This window comes from Electrona antarctica, assembly GCF_951216825.1.
Source record: "Electrona antarctica genome assembly, chromosome: 4".
Lineage (NCBI taxonomy): Eukaryota > Metazoa > Chordata > Actinopteri > Myctophiformes > Myctophidae > Electrona > Electrona antarctica.
In genome coordinates this window covers 48,637,208-48,651,721 of record NC_136809.1, presented here as the reverse complement: position 1 = coordinate 48,651,721, position 14,514 = coordinate 48,637,208, and the positions used below count along the sequence as shown (strand labels likewise).

The window sequence follows — 14,514 nt, the reverse complement described above, 5'->3', positions numbered from 1 at the left end:
GTGATGTCATGTCAGAGACCGTAGAAACTTGTGTTTAGAAGAGGAGGCTCGATGTCTCACCTTGCAATCAGCTGTGGTTTATGACTACGAGTCTACATGCAGACGTAACGTACTGTTGTGTTTGTAGCTACTGTCTGTAGCTAGGAGTGAACCTGTATTGTATTCGTATTTGAAGTCGCCAAACAGGACGGGCAGGACAGGACACTGTATTGTCACCAAAACGATGGAACACCCATTACGCGACCCGAGCTCTCGCGTTACCAGAATGAACCCCACCTGACACCTGTGGATTTTTTGCTTTAAGGCGCAGGTAAGTCAACGAAAAGTTTTTTTTTCTTCTGTAAAAGTAAATTACTCTGAGTAATAGCTATGTTTGATAGACGTATATGTAGCACAATTTACGCGCAATAAAGCACTGATGTCAGATTGTAATGAGGAAGTGTGAAGTTAGAACGATAGATTGTCTGATGATGAAACGCCAGTCATTTCAAATATAGACGAAGGAATGTTCATCTATTATTTTGGCTATTTTATTTTAGTTATGTCAAGTTCATTATTAGCGTGTGCAATTATAGGATAGATCTAGTTCGTCGTTATTTATTTGTAGGTATAGACAGTCTCTTTTCCATTTTCCTCCCTGTGGGATATGATCAAGCTTTCGTGTTTGAGATCAGATTCCCTCAGTATGAAAGCCATTTTTGGCTTCCTTATTGCTGTCAAACTAGTTTATCCACTTTGTAGGTCTGTAGCCTACAGAGCGAGGCAGTACATTTTGCTGGGCCATAGACTACTATTTACAGCACATTGTACACTATTTTATTTTGTATCACCTAATTATATCTAGCTGTAGATATAACTTTTCGTTATTTTGATCGAATGATAACCTGATAACTTTGAAAAGATTTAAGATGACTATAGGCTGATCTTTTCACCCAAACTGTTCCCTATAGCAACACAATTCCACTGTCAAGAATAATATCTAATCCAAAGGGTAGATGCAGTACCAGTAGATGATAGATTGTAGCAGAGTGACCATGCTACAAGATTAAGGGCTGCAGTGTAGGCTAGCTAGACCACATGAGTCATGACAACTGACAAGACATGCCTTAAGTAAATAAAAACACAAAACTCCACCTCCTTTTGTCATCTCTGATTCATTGAAAATGGATGACCCCAATGTAAACAAGTCCTGTATTGAACTGTGCTTTCCTAGAACTGTGCTTATTCTACAAATTCTGCAAATCAATCAAGTCACCTTAATTGAACATTTTCAATTAGGTGACTTGATTGATTTGCATAAAAAATGGCCTGTATGCTCCCTTTGCAGCATCTATAGGCTAGTAGGCAGATGCAATAGCCTACTTTGTTTTCACCGCATCACAGCATGCTTTTTTTGACCCCCTTCTCCCCAATTTACATTTGACATTTGTGTGTTTTCCAGGGGCGGTTTTATATTGGCTAAACCTGTTTAGTTTCAGGGGTGGGTGGTGAGGATGGTTGTAGTTCACTTGGTTGCACTTTGGTTATAGTTGCACTTTAGATTTAAATGTTTTTAACTTTTTTTACTGTGTGGACTGAGTTTTTAGAGTTTTTTTTAATCATGTGCAATTACCCAGTTCGGGACATACAAACAAACTTGACCGGGGTCACTTTTGAGTGGGTGGGCAAGACACACGTTTGGGTACCCCCCCCCCCCTCTTATTGATTATTATAAGTGTTTATTTAATCAAATTACTATTTGATTATCGTTATAGGCCTATAATCGATTAAACCGATTAATTTGATAAACTGTTGCACCCCCAATATTGTATTACTCAAGGTCATTACTTTTCCATCACATCTTTATTACAGTGTCCAGGATGATGATCCCAGTGGGCGAGTTTCGTAATTTTGCTACAGACCAGAATCCACAGTTCCGGGTTCTAAAACCATGGTGGGACGTGTTCTCTGAGTATCTATGCATGGCCATGCTTATGATTGGAGTGTTTGGATGTACCTTGCAGGTGAGACACAGAATACCCTCTTCTTTGTGAGCATAACCTTGTAGCCTCGATGTGACATTTGTATCACTATAATATCTGCCAGTGGTTCTCAACATTTTCTGGATCAGGGACCACTTGAAACTCAAGTTGTGGGACCACCAGTGGGCCTACGCATCTGACCTCTTTAACACGGCCGTGTCAAGTGATCAGATGTCTATTTTAAGGATCAATCAAGTGATTGTGTTCCAGCAAGTTCTTATTTATTGGCATCACTTTCAAATCTTAGTGTTTTGCCAAACATTTGGGGGCACACTTGCAATAACCCTTGTGGCCGACTCACAGGTTGAGAACCAGTCGAACAACATGTGGATAGGGTAACACTTGTTCACAAAGGCCCTTAATTCTGCCAGAGACCTCAAGCTTTTTAAATGACAACATTGTGGCAACAGCTGTGTTGTTTCTCTACTCCCTGACCTCCAAGTTAGCCAGAAGCACAATCTGTAACTGACCTCTCTCTCCTGGCCTAGTTTCTGTGTATTCAGATCACTAACCTTTCAGCTTAATAATTTCTCTCACAACCCAATTAACCTACTGTTTTCAGATAAGCTGAACCTAAAATATAACAGAAACTAAACAAAGCAAACATATACACATTGAAATTCCACTTGGCTTTTTTTTTGTCTTTTCCAAACAGGTCTGGTTGGTTGCACTTAAACTATAAATATATGCTGACGGGTGTCCACCAGGGGTTTATTCTTGTTTCCCTCCTTTTCTTCCTCTACACTAAATCTCTTCGCCAAAAATAGCCAATCTACAACATTTATGAGAGTGCTACAGTCAGAGCGGGGAAATTAAAGATGTGACAGCGGTGGCATAAAGGTTAGAGCAGCATATTAGTGGGAGGAAGGTTGCCGTTTCAATTCCCCCAACCAACAGGAACAATTTGGGTGAGGAAGTGACTCAGACCCCTTAACCACCGGTTGGTTCCCAATGGGAACCAGTTCTGTTCTTTTTGGTTCTTAGTCCATGAGCCAGAGCTCCAAAATTGGAACGTTAATTATGAATTGAGTGTGCAAAACCATACCTATATTAGATTGTTATCACCATGAAACTTCCCCAGTTGATTACTTACACGAAGACAATGATTTATTGTATCACAAATTTTACATTTTTAAATATGCAAATGATGCATTATATAGGAAAAATATAAAGCTATACTACTGTGGAAGGGTTATCATATATTCATTTACTTATATTGATCCTATAAACAATTTAATATAGGTATAGTTTTGCCCACTCAATTCATAATTAACGTTCCAATTTTGGAGCTATGGCTCATTGACTAATAACCAAAAATAAATGAACCGGTTCCCATTGGGAACCAAACTGGTGGAAAAGGAGTCTGAGTGAGCAACACTCGCCCCTCCCTCGATACCTGCTGTTGTGACCTTGAGCATAGCATTTAACCGCGACTGCTGGACAGGTGTGTGTAACTTTGTGAGTGAAGCAGGACTTTGCTGATAAGAGCATTCGTGCTCAGAAAACCTGCCTTAATTTAATCCGAATATATTTGATTATGTGCCAAATCTCAACAAGTTGTCTCAAGACACTTTACATATAGAGCAGTGACCTGACATTGTTCCAGAGATTATTCATTGAAAACAAAACAATTGCCTGTCCAAACGTAAGCCACCATGACTGATACTATAGCTACTGATATGAACTTTAGTACAAACATGGGCAATTCTACTACTCTGCCCCCATAATGTGGAATGCCCTGACATCATGATTAAACGATGTGAGCCACTGGCTTCTTTCAAAACTGGCCTGAAAAAGCAACTGTCAGCAAACTCCGTACAAGTGGCGATACATTGTAGATGAAATCCCTTTCAAATGAGGGGACATACACTGCTGCAGTTTCTACTACCTTTTCCCCTCCTTTAAATATAGCTATTTGTATTTTTTGATAACATGTATTAGTGTGTTAATATTTTATGCTCTGACTGTTGATTAATTGAATACATAGAGTAGGACCATAGTCCTGGGAACAAGTCTGCAGGATTATTTACTGTTTTACTGTATACTGTACTGTTTAAATTTTTGAATAAAAGGAAGTCAATCAATCAAAACTATAACCATCCCAAAAAAGCTATCCACAAATTCACTGCAGCAAAGACACCAAAATATTCAAACAGATTACTTTAGCTAATCTGAAAGAGACTTTAAGTGCTGTTCCATAATTTATTACATAATTATTTTGACCAATACTTTCACAATGACTTCAGAAACTATTCAAGCAAGCACCTGTACTTTCACATCAAGTACTTGACATCAGCTTTTCTTCAGCTGATATACAATTAATTGTACCATCGATGCATACCCTATCCCCTCCATTTTCCCTCAACACCAAGTTCTATATCTTGCGCCACCCTTAACCCTTATCCCGAACTATTTTAAAAAACCTTTTAAAATAGTTCAAATAGATGATCTACAAGCTCAGAATGTGTAGATGTAGATCAGCTAGTTAAACTACTTTAAAATGTTTTTCAAAATAGTAAAAAATGGCAAATAAGTTTAGGGATAAGGGTGGCGCAAGATAGGGGCCCAAATCTCTACCCCGGAAGTAGCCGATCTACAATTTCATAATGTGAGGCGTTGTCAGCTTGTAGATTGGCTATTTTCACGTAATGTGTTCTTAGTATGAGATGTACCGGAATTGGGACACAGTAAGGTTCATGTGGCTAATTCAACTCAACTGATACCATTTCCACAGCTCACCCAGGACAAGATCGCCTGCCTGCCCAGCCACTTCACCAGTCCTACTCCCGAGGCCATCGACTGCAGCTACATCCGCGGGTACGGCGAGAACGAGTCATGGGAACACAGTCACTCACTGGTCAAACCTGTGAGCCCCATCATCCGGGAAGTGGTCGGCCGCAAGAACAACCTGGACATTCACCAGTATGTGTTTGTCAACCACTACTGCTACGAGAGGGCCGTGCATTGGTACGGGAAGTACTTTCCATATCTGGTGGTCATTCACACCATGATCTTCATGGTGGCCAGCAGTTTCTGGTTCAAGTTCCCCGGGACGTCTTCTAAAATTGAGCTCTTCGTCACAATCCTGGGAAAGTGCTTCGACTCGCCGTGGACGACCAGGGCTCTGAGTGAGGTTTCCGAGGAGAGAGGCGAGGAAAAGATGGTTATTTGGAGGAAGAACACCATGTCAAAATCTGTCCAGGACGGCCCGGCCACGGAGGAGGAAACTGTAGGGCTGTTACGAGCCTCCTCTGTCAAGTCCAACGCGGACAAGAAGAATCCCGAGCTTACGCCTGCCACCTCAGTCCTGGATAAGAAAGAGGGAGAGCAGGCTAAGGCTCTGTTTGAGAAAGTGAAGAAGTTCAGAACTCACGTGGAGGAGGCAGACCTCCTCTATGTCATGTATGTGCTGCAGACCTGCCTCAAGGTGTTCAAGTTCCTTTTGATCACCATCTACAGCGCAGCACTAGTTCCTAACATTGAGATTGTCGTGCGCTGTTTAGTTCCTCCCGAGCTGACCGGTTTCGATATCTTTTGCTGTAATCACAACAAGGCACATCTTTTCTCTAAGTTAGCCTACTGCTACATATGCTTTGTGGGAGTGTATGGTCTTCTGTGCATCTACACTCTCTATTGGCTGTTCCATCGGCCTTTGAAGGAGTACTCCTTTGAGCAGGTGAGGCTGGAAACGGGTATTAATGACATACCAGACGTGAAGAACGACTTTGCCTTCCTGCTTCACCTCAGTGACCAGTATGATGCTCTCTATTCCAAGCGATTTGCCGTCTTCCTCTCCGAGGTCAGTGAGAGCCGTCTCTGTCAGGTGAACCTCAACCATGACTGGACCGCCAAGAAGCTCCGCACCCGCCTGACCAAGAACGCCAGTGATCGCTTGGAACTCCACCTGTTCATGTTGCCGGGTCTCCCCGACACGGTGTTTGAGGTTCCCGAGGTCCAGTCGCTCAAACTGGAGCTCCTCTCTAATGTCACTATCTCAGGTAATGTGGCACAACTCTCTGCCCTTCAGGAGCTTGCGCTGATTCACTGCCCTGCCAAGCTCCAGCTAGCCGCCATGACCCACCTCAAGGAAAGCCTGAAAGTTCTACGTATAGCATTCGAGAGCTTAGAACAGGTTCCCGTGTGGATGTACACCTTGCAGGGCCTAGAGGAGCTCTATTTGACGGGTCCTCTGACTAATGAGGTATCCCGAAGTGCCACCCTGGACTCCCTCAGAGACCTCAAAGCTCTCCGAATCCTCGCTCTCCGCAGCAACCTCACCAAGATTCCGCCCAGTGTAGGCGATGTCGCCTCACAGCTGGAACGGCTGTGTATCTATAATGAAGGCGGTAAGCTCCAAGCTTTCAGCACCCTGAAGAAACTGACGAACCTGGCTGCGCTGGAGCTGGTCGCCTGCGAGCTGGAGCGCATCCCCAGCGCCGTCTTCAGCCTGTCTAATCTCCAGGAGCTGGACCTAAAGGAAAACAAGCTGACCACCGTGGAGGAGATCCTGAGCCTACAGCACTGCCAGCGCCTGGTGACACTCCGGCTGTGGCACAACAGCATCAGCTACATTCCCGAGCACATCAGCAAGTTGCACTCCCTCGAGACGCTGGACATCAGCTGGAACAAGCTCCGGAAGCTTCCCTCCAGGCTGTTCTACTGCACCAAGCTGAGGCACCTCGACGTCTCGCACAACCAGCTCACCGCCCTGCCCGCCGAGGTGGGCATCCTGCAGAGCCTGCAGTTCTTCTCTGCGGCGTTCAACTCCTTGGACACACTGCCGGAGGAGTTGTTTTCCTGTAAACGGCTCAAGACGCTAGCCGTCGGAAACAACCGCTTTTCTTCCCTGAGCGCCAGGGTGGCGAACCTGGCCCAGTTGGTTCGCCTGGAGATCAAAGGGAACCGTTTGGAGTCGTTACCTATGGAAATAGGCGACTGTCCCCTGCTGAAACGTAACGGGGTGATAGTAGAGGACAGCCTGGTTGATCTGCTACCATCCGATGTGCGAAACAGAATGACTGACAGTTGAGTTAGAAGAGCCGAGGGTTGCTGTTGACATGTTCAGTAAGTAGTGAAATGTATGATGTTGTTAGACAAAGACAAGCTGCACATACGACATAGAGGGCCCTAGAGAGAGTTAGTCTGTGCCTTTTAGATGGATATATCTCATTCTAAGCAGAATAAAGGGCAGCAATAATTTAATTGAAGAGCATTAAAGAGTAATAACGTTTTTTTCTTGAGGAATTCCGGATCAATTAGGATGTGTGGAGGAGGCAAATTGAGTTTGAGAAACGTTGTATTTCTAAGTAATACGCTTATTACATGAGAAGTACTGTACATTAAACACATGATGGTCGATGGTCAAGTAGTTCTGTGGAGAAAGCAAGGATGCAGACATACACTACTACACAATCATACTGTATCTGATACTGATACTGTGTGTCATAGCCAAGCTGTACTCAAAACAATACATTCCAGGCCTGCATGACAGAACATTATCATAAAGTCAAGGGTGAACAACATCGATCCTCAAGTAAATGTTCCATCACCACACAGTCTAGTTAGTACACATGATAACCAGACGGTTTTGGCCTTGCCTACTAATATAAGAAATTATTCCACAAAAGGCCATTTTAGATTAAATGTTTTTATTTAATTTTTTCATCAACAAAGAGGTCATCAGAAAATGTGACATAAAACCCATGTACAGCAATGAATTGCCTACTTCTATATATGTGTTTTAATATACAGTATTTACTACACGTGTATATAAATGTCTGTTTACAAACACTACTGTATCAGTTGATAGGGGTAGGCTACATCTGTTTCCATTGAAGCACTACTGTTTAAAGGTGGGATGTGGTAACAGCAAAGCGGACGAGCCTGAAATTTGCAAGGAAAAGCCAGTGACGTTGGCTTCAGGCTCATCTCTATGGACACGAGGTTTGTCGCTTGCCAAAAAGAACAGATCGACTACAAGCTTAACACGAGGATTGTCTTACACCGGCTCCACGGGCCTGTTTTCATGCAGATCTGCGTAGGTTTTCATGGTCCTTTTGTAGGTTTGCATACATACAGGACAAAAAAAGGGATGAGTAACTATCTTGTATCCTGTTCGACAGGTTTACACTCCATAAAAGGCTGTTGTTTCCTAATGGCTCATGTTTCTGCCTTTCAGTGATGGGGCAAACGTAGGGAAAGAAAGCTTCTAAATAGCTGTGATTTGGGTTCATTCATCACATGGCCGATTTCAGCGGAGATGCAACATTTATTCTTGCCAGGGATAATGAGATAATGCTGCTTAAACCAACACAGAACGATATGTACTACCAAATATAGTGAAAACCATTAAATCTATGCTAAATATATTTTTTTATCCCAGTTTCTACTGCCGTTCAGTGCTTTATAAATATTGCAGAAAGGTTCCATAGTACATTGTTTTTGCTTCCCCTTTTGGCTACCTCATCAGCATGATTCACCATGTACAGTAAACCAAGCAAGAGTAACAACATCACAGAAACCACTGTCAAGGGAACTGTCTCTGTACTGTCTGACTGTAGCTGAAAGCGATGTAATGGTCATTTGAACACATATAGTTCACTACTTGCATAAGATGACTAACATTAGTGTTGCTAATCGCCTACAGTGCCTTATGAAACCGTATATTAAAACGACACAATATTGAAAATAAAATTATTTGAATAGTCCCAGCTGTCAAATTTGCAGTCAGTTCTTCACCCTTAAGCCCCAGTGAGTGCTTGGTATATGTTGAAATGTTTACACTTGCTAATTACCCTGTACAATGCAATCTCTCTTATTCAATCTGTCTTTGTTCACAATAACACAAGAACGTTGTGTGCTGTAGACTGGTGTTTTGGCTTTTGCTAGATAGTCATGTCCTGGCTTGTGTCTCTACAACGGGGGTTCCTGTCAGCCCATTCTGGGACATACCTCAGTAATACCCAAGCACACACACCGACCTGCCCATACTGCCGCTGCCGCACACCTTCAAGGCCAATGGGAAAAGAGAGAGCATACTGTTTGCATGAGAGAGAGAGAGAGAGAGAGAGAGAGAGAGCAATCAAATGGAAATTTCCAAAGTTGCATAGCAGGAATTATAATGTCCACTTTATGGGGTCTGGCAATCATTTCCCTTTGTATCTGAGAAGATGGTCAAAGTGTCATTTAGCAATCTTTGTAGCAAATTATGATTTTCTTCAGTGTTCTTGACAGATTGTTTTTTTCTGTACTGCAGCCAGAAGAATCCGCATTTGGTACTTTGGTAATGGAACTCTTTGCGGTAACAAGCTCATAAATAAAAGAGCTTGTAGATTAGAATAGTGTAGCTACTATTTCCACAGAATGTTTGGCTTGATAATGGCTTTATGTTAATCAAGCCCTGTCATTAAAGACAGGCAGTGATATATTTGGGTTGTGGAAGTGTGCCTTCTTATATTTATAATGCTACAATTTCTGTGAAATACTAGGCCAGGGTGTCATGCTTGTGGCGTGTGCCATCACAATGTCATAATGCAATATTTACCCTTGTTTGACCCAAAATGAGAACATGAAGCATACTGTTTTTTGCTCTCTCTCGTGCCACTTGTATTCCAACAGTATGTTGATCAAATTGCAGGGACGTTTACACGTAACGTCATCACCCTCACCACAGAGTATGACTCATCAATGACTTCAACACAACAATGTACAGCATGCTGTACAGAAGTATAGAACTAAAAAATAATCGCATGGATGCACCTGGGACGTATCCTCAGTGATGTATCCCAAGGTCATCAGGGTTTCGGGTCTCTCGAACATCATACCCCTCACTCGGGTGACCCAGCCGGGGTAATCAAGTCCCGACTTACGTCCCAGCTATAGTGGCTACCCTTGATCAGTCCCATTAGGGCAAGACCAAGGCCACACAATCCGTTGCTCCGGAACTAGGAGGAGCAGCAATCTGGCGCGTGGAGGCCTCACCGAGGGTTTTTTGGGCTTCCTCCTCACAGAAGATACAGGCTGGAGCACCAACCCAAACTGCCATCTACAGTTGTTGTCACCCGTCTCTCCGGTGGTCACCAGACTATACCTAGTTGTCACATATAGTCTATTCCTATGAGTCACTATAAAATGTAATATCTTATACTGAACAGCCTTTATCATCCTTTAAATACCATTTGAGCTAAGCTATATATAAATATGTATTTTAAATGGAGGACTATATTTGCATACATACAAATCAAAGCATTTCCTCATTGTTGTTCTCTAAACAACTCGCCTAATTACAGACACAACAGATGTTGCTTACTAGTGATTTCAGGTGAGACGAGGGCATGAGATAATTCATCAGCATGTAATATTCCCTAACAGTGGAACTCCAACTCTCCCACCAAAGACTATAATTACTCCTTAGCTCCTTCGACTGGCATCTTCATACATTTCAGTTAACTTTGTAATATGAGCACTCACACTTGGGTCAGGTACTGTTTTTGGCTGGACTGAAAGGACAGCAGACAGCTCTACACCTATACCTATAGGGCTGTCAGGTTTTCAAATTTGAAGGGATATTTCACATTCAAAAAATACCTTTGGTAATTTCATCGTATGCTATAGTATAAAAAAAGCACACACTGCAACAGGCTACACTAAAGCAAAATCTCAGGAAAGGACAAATCTGTTCCAGAAGAACACCCGTTTACCCAACCCTGGACAGATATATTTTACTACTCACTATAGTACCAATGCACATAAAATTAAGGACATTATAAAGAAGAACTGGATCATTATACAGTGTGACCCGGACCTCAAAACTGCATTTCCTCACCCCCCTTCTTTCTCTTTTAGGCGTGCCCCCACCCTAAAAGACAAGCTGGTCAGGAGCTACCTGCCACCCACTCCTCCCAACCAGTCTGCTTGGCTACAGCGTCCAGAGAGCAATTTCAAGGGTGGTAACTGCAACCACTGCTCCAACGTAATAAAGACAAAGAGTTTTGTGGATGTCTTCAGTCAGAAAACCTTTCAGATTAGAGGCTTCGCCAACTGCAACACTACTTTTGTTGTCTATAGATTAGAATGTAATGAAATGAAATGATTACTATATTTACCCAGGGTATCTGGGCTAAGCTCAAGAACTTGTTTCCAGCCAGGCCCTGCTCATAGAACATTTCATCGTAGTGGTTCAATGCCTTGTTCAAGGGCACTTCAGCGGTGGTAATTTAAACGTGTCGGACCGCTGATTCGAACTGGCGACTTTCCGGTATCAAGACCGCTCCGCAATCCGTTCGGCCACTGTGGCAGTATATAGGACGAACTAAGCGCAGACTAAAATATAGACTAGCAGAACACAAGTATGCAATACGGACTGAAAACCCTGATTATCCCATGGCGGTACATTACAAAGAGGCTCATCATGCCAACCCAAGCTCTTTAAAAATCATTGCTATATAAATCATCCCTAAAAAGGCGGTGATAGATTAAAGCAGTTGCTGCAGAGAGAAACGTTCTGGATTGTCACCCTGAAAGCCACAAATTTCCCAGGTCTCAATGACGAAATAGATTTTTGGGGGGGATTCTGTCTTTTTATTTTCTTACAAAACTCCCAGTCGTTTTTATACACATGTATTTGAAACTGTATGGACTTAACTGTTATGATGTAGAATGTGCGGACATTGATGCTCTGACATTTATTGTGATGGTCGCTATATAATGACGTCTTGCTGCATGTCATAACTATGGGACCCTGAGGAAGGCTGATTGCCGAAACGCGTTGGTCCTCCCTTTTTTGTGTAATGATCTTTGCCATGCCTTAACTTAGTTACAATAAAGGTTTTTTTCACCTCACTGGAACAGAGTGCCTTGGATCCTCTTCTTTATTTTCATGATTTAACCTCGCCAACGAGCACCTGTATTCAGTTCAACAAACAAAGGACCATGGCAGCGCTCCCATCCTCTATTCAACATATACTATAGTATGTCTTCCGAAACCATGAACTATAGTCTGTCGTTTTTTCGTGTTTTTCATCATTGAAAGCCTGTGAAAGAGCCTGACTTGAAGCCTCAGAAAGATACAGGCTGTGTCGTCTCCTAAACGCAAACTCACCACAGCTCCTCAAGACTCAATAACACCTACTGTAGTGAGGGAATCTATTTTCTTTCAATGAAAAAGTCATCCCCCACAAGGAAAAGGCTCTTTTTTTCTTGTACTGTATTCATGATGTTTCTGAGTTATTTAACTTAAACGCTTATAGTGCTTTCAATTTGAGAAATTTATAATGGCAGATAGTGGCACGTCAAAAATTCATTCACCTAGAAACTCCATTCACACTTTTTATAATTCAGCTTTCTGTGGAGACACATGCTGGAACTTTTTACTTTGAAATGTTTTGTAGTTTCTGAGTTATTTAAGTTAAACGCCCAATGCATTCCCAATGGCAATAGCACAAACTTTGGCATGCTACTAGTCCTACATACTTACACCTAGAATCCCCATTCAAACCTATTTAGGTTCATCTTACGGTGGACATGTTTGCCTGAAAAGGAATCTTTGAAATGTTTCATCGTTTTAGAAATATAGTGCTTTTAAATTTGAGAAATTCAGAATGGGGGTCAATGGCAGATTTTGGCAAGTAAAGATTTGAGTGGGGTTTGAACCCACAATCTCCAGATCATGCAGCCAGTGTGCTAAGTCTACTTGCTACCTGCCACAACACAGTCTGCTGTTCCATTTGAGTACAACATTGATACAAAAATAAAATACAAAAAATAAAATAACAGGAGATTTGTCTATTGTTTCTTTTGCTGTTGTTTATCTTTAGACGTTCGAATGTTTATGAACCACAATGGTAACAAGTCTCTGGCTCTTCTGTCATTATCTATTCGGCCTTTTAAGAACAGCATGCACAGTGGCTCACTGGGTACAGAGCCTGCATGGGAATCAGGAGGCTGCAGGTTCAAGTCCTGCCTCTGTCATAGTGTCCCGAAATCATGAAAATATGACAAAATATATTATGCTCTCCCAAACCATGGACTATAGTATGTCGTTTTTTCATGATTTTCATCTTTTTTTCAAATCCTCCAAAATCATGAAAAACGACATGCTATAGTATGCCGTCCGAAGCCATGAACTATAGTATGTCGTTTTTTCATGATTTTCATCTTTTTTTCAAATAGTCCAAAATCACGAAAAACGACATGTTATAGTATGCCGTCCGAAAAAAAATTATAACTTTGGCATGCTACTAGTCCTACATACTTACACCTAGAATCCCCATTCAAACCTATTTAGGTTCATCTTACGGTGGACATGTTTGCCTGAAAAGGAATCTTAGAAATGTTTCATAGTTTTAGAAATATAGTGCTTTCAATTTGAGAAATTTATAATAAAAGATAGTGGCACGTCAAAAATTCATTCACCTAGAAACTCCATTCACACTTTTTATAATTCAGCTTTCTGTGGAGACACATGCTGGAACTTTTTACTTTGAAATGTTTTGTAGTTTCTGAGTTATTTAAGTTAAACGCCCAATGCATTCCCAATGGCAATAGCACAAACTTTGGCATGCTACTAGTCCTACATACTTACACCTAGAAACCCCATTCAAGCCTACTTAGGTTCATCTTACGGTGGACATGTTTGCCTGCAAAGGAATCTTTGAAATGTTTCATAGTTTTAGAAATATAGTGCTTTCAAATTTGAGAGTTTTACAATGGGGCTCAATGGCAGATATTGGCACGTCAAAAAAGCACTTTCACCTAGAAACTCCATTCACACTTTTTATAATTAAGCTTACTGTGGAGACACATGCTGGAACTTTTTACTTTGAAATGTTTTGTAGTTTCTGAGTTATTTAACTTTAACGCCCAATGCATTCTCAATGGCAATAGCACAAACTTTGGCATGCTACTAGTCCTACATACTTACACCTAGAAACCCCATTCAAGCCTACTTAGGTTCATCTTACGGTGGACATGTTTGCCTGAAAAGGAATCTTAGAAATGTTTCATAGTTTTAGAAATATAGTGCTTTCAAATTTGAGAGTTTTACAATGGGGCTCAATGGCAGATATTGGCACGTCAAAAAAGCACTTTCACCTAGAAACTCCATTCACACTTTTTATAATTCCGCTTACTGTGGAGACACATGCTGGAACTTTTTACTTTGAAATGTTTTGTAGTTTCTGAGTTATTTAACTTTAACGCCCAATGCATTCTCAATGGCAATAGCACAAACTTTGGCATGCTACTAGTCCTACATACTTACACCTAGAAACCCCATTCAAGCCTATTTAGGTTCATCTTACGGTGGACATGAAAAGGAATCTTTGAAATGTTTCATAGTTTTAGAAATATAGTGCTTTCAATTTGAGAAATGTATAATGGCAGATAGTGGCACGTCAAAAATTCATTCACCTAGAAACTCCATTCACACTTTTTATAATTCAGCTTTCTGTGGAGACACATGATGGAACTTTTTACTTTGAAATGTTTTGTAGTT

At 41.6% G+C, this 14,514-nt stretch overlaps 1 protein-coding gene across 3 annotated transcripts; it reads left to right on the top strand.

Annotated features, from left to right (window-relative positions):
• LOC306921474 (volume-regulated anion channel subunit LRRC8E) lies at positions 1 to 8,727 on the top strand. Of its 3 annotated transcripts, XR_013789777.1 has the most exons (4): positions 1 to 310; positions 1,852 to 2,003; positions 4,756 to 7,283; positions 7,352 to 8,727. XR_013789777.1 is itself a non-coding variant. In XM_079498611.1 (3 exons), exons 2-3 carry the CDS (start codon positions 1,860 to 1,862, stop codon positions 7,048 to 7,050), a joined length of 2,439 nt encoding a protein of 812 aa, XP_079354737.1. In that variant the 5' UTR covers positions 1 to 310; positions 1,852 to 1,859; the 3' UTR covers positions 7,051 to 8,727. The 3 variants fall into 3 exon arrangements, 2 of the variants coding, with proteins under 2 accessions (XP_079354737.1, XP_079354738.1); XM_079498611.1 differs by having other exon boundaries at positions 4,756 to 8,727; XM_079498612.1 differs by having other exon boundaries at positions 293 to 314; positions 1,859 to 2,003; positions 4,756 to 8,727.
• Positions 8,728 to 14,514: the final 5,787 nt, after the last annotated feature.

What these genes read in the sequence shown, in the direction of transcription:
- LOC306921474 (XM_079498611.1), top strand. Translation starts at nt 1,860, where the DNA reads ATGATGATCCCAGTGGGCGAGTTTCGTAATTTTGCTACAGACCAGAAT. An exon ending in TGTTTGGATGTACCTTGCAG is followed by an intron (nt 2,004 to 4,755) that starts GTGAGACACAGA and finishes CCATTTCCACAG; the next exon opens with CTCACCCAGGACAAGATCGC.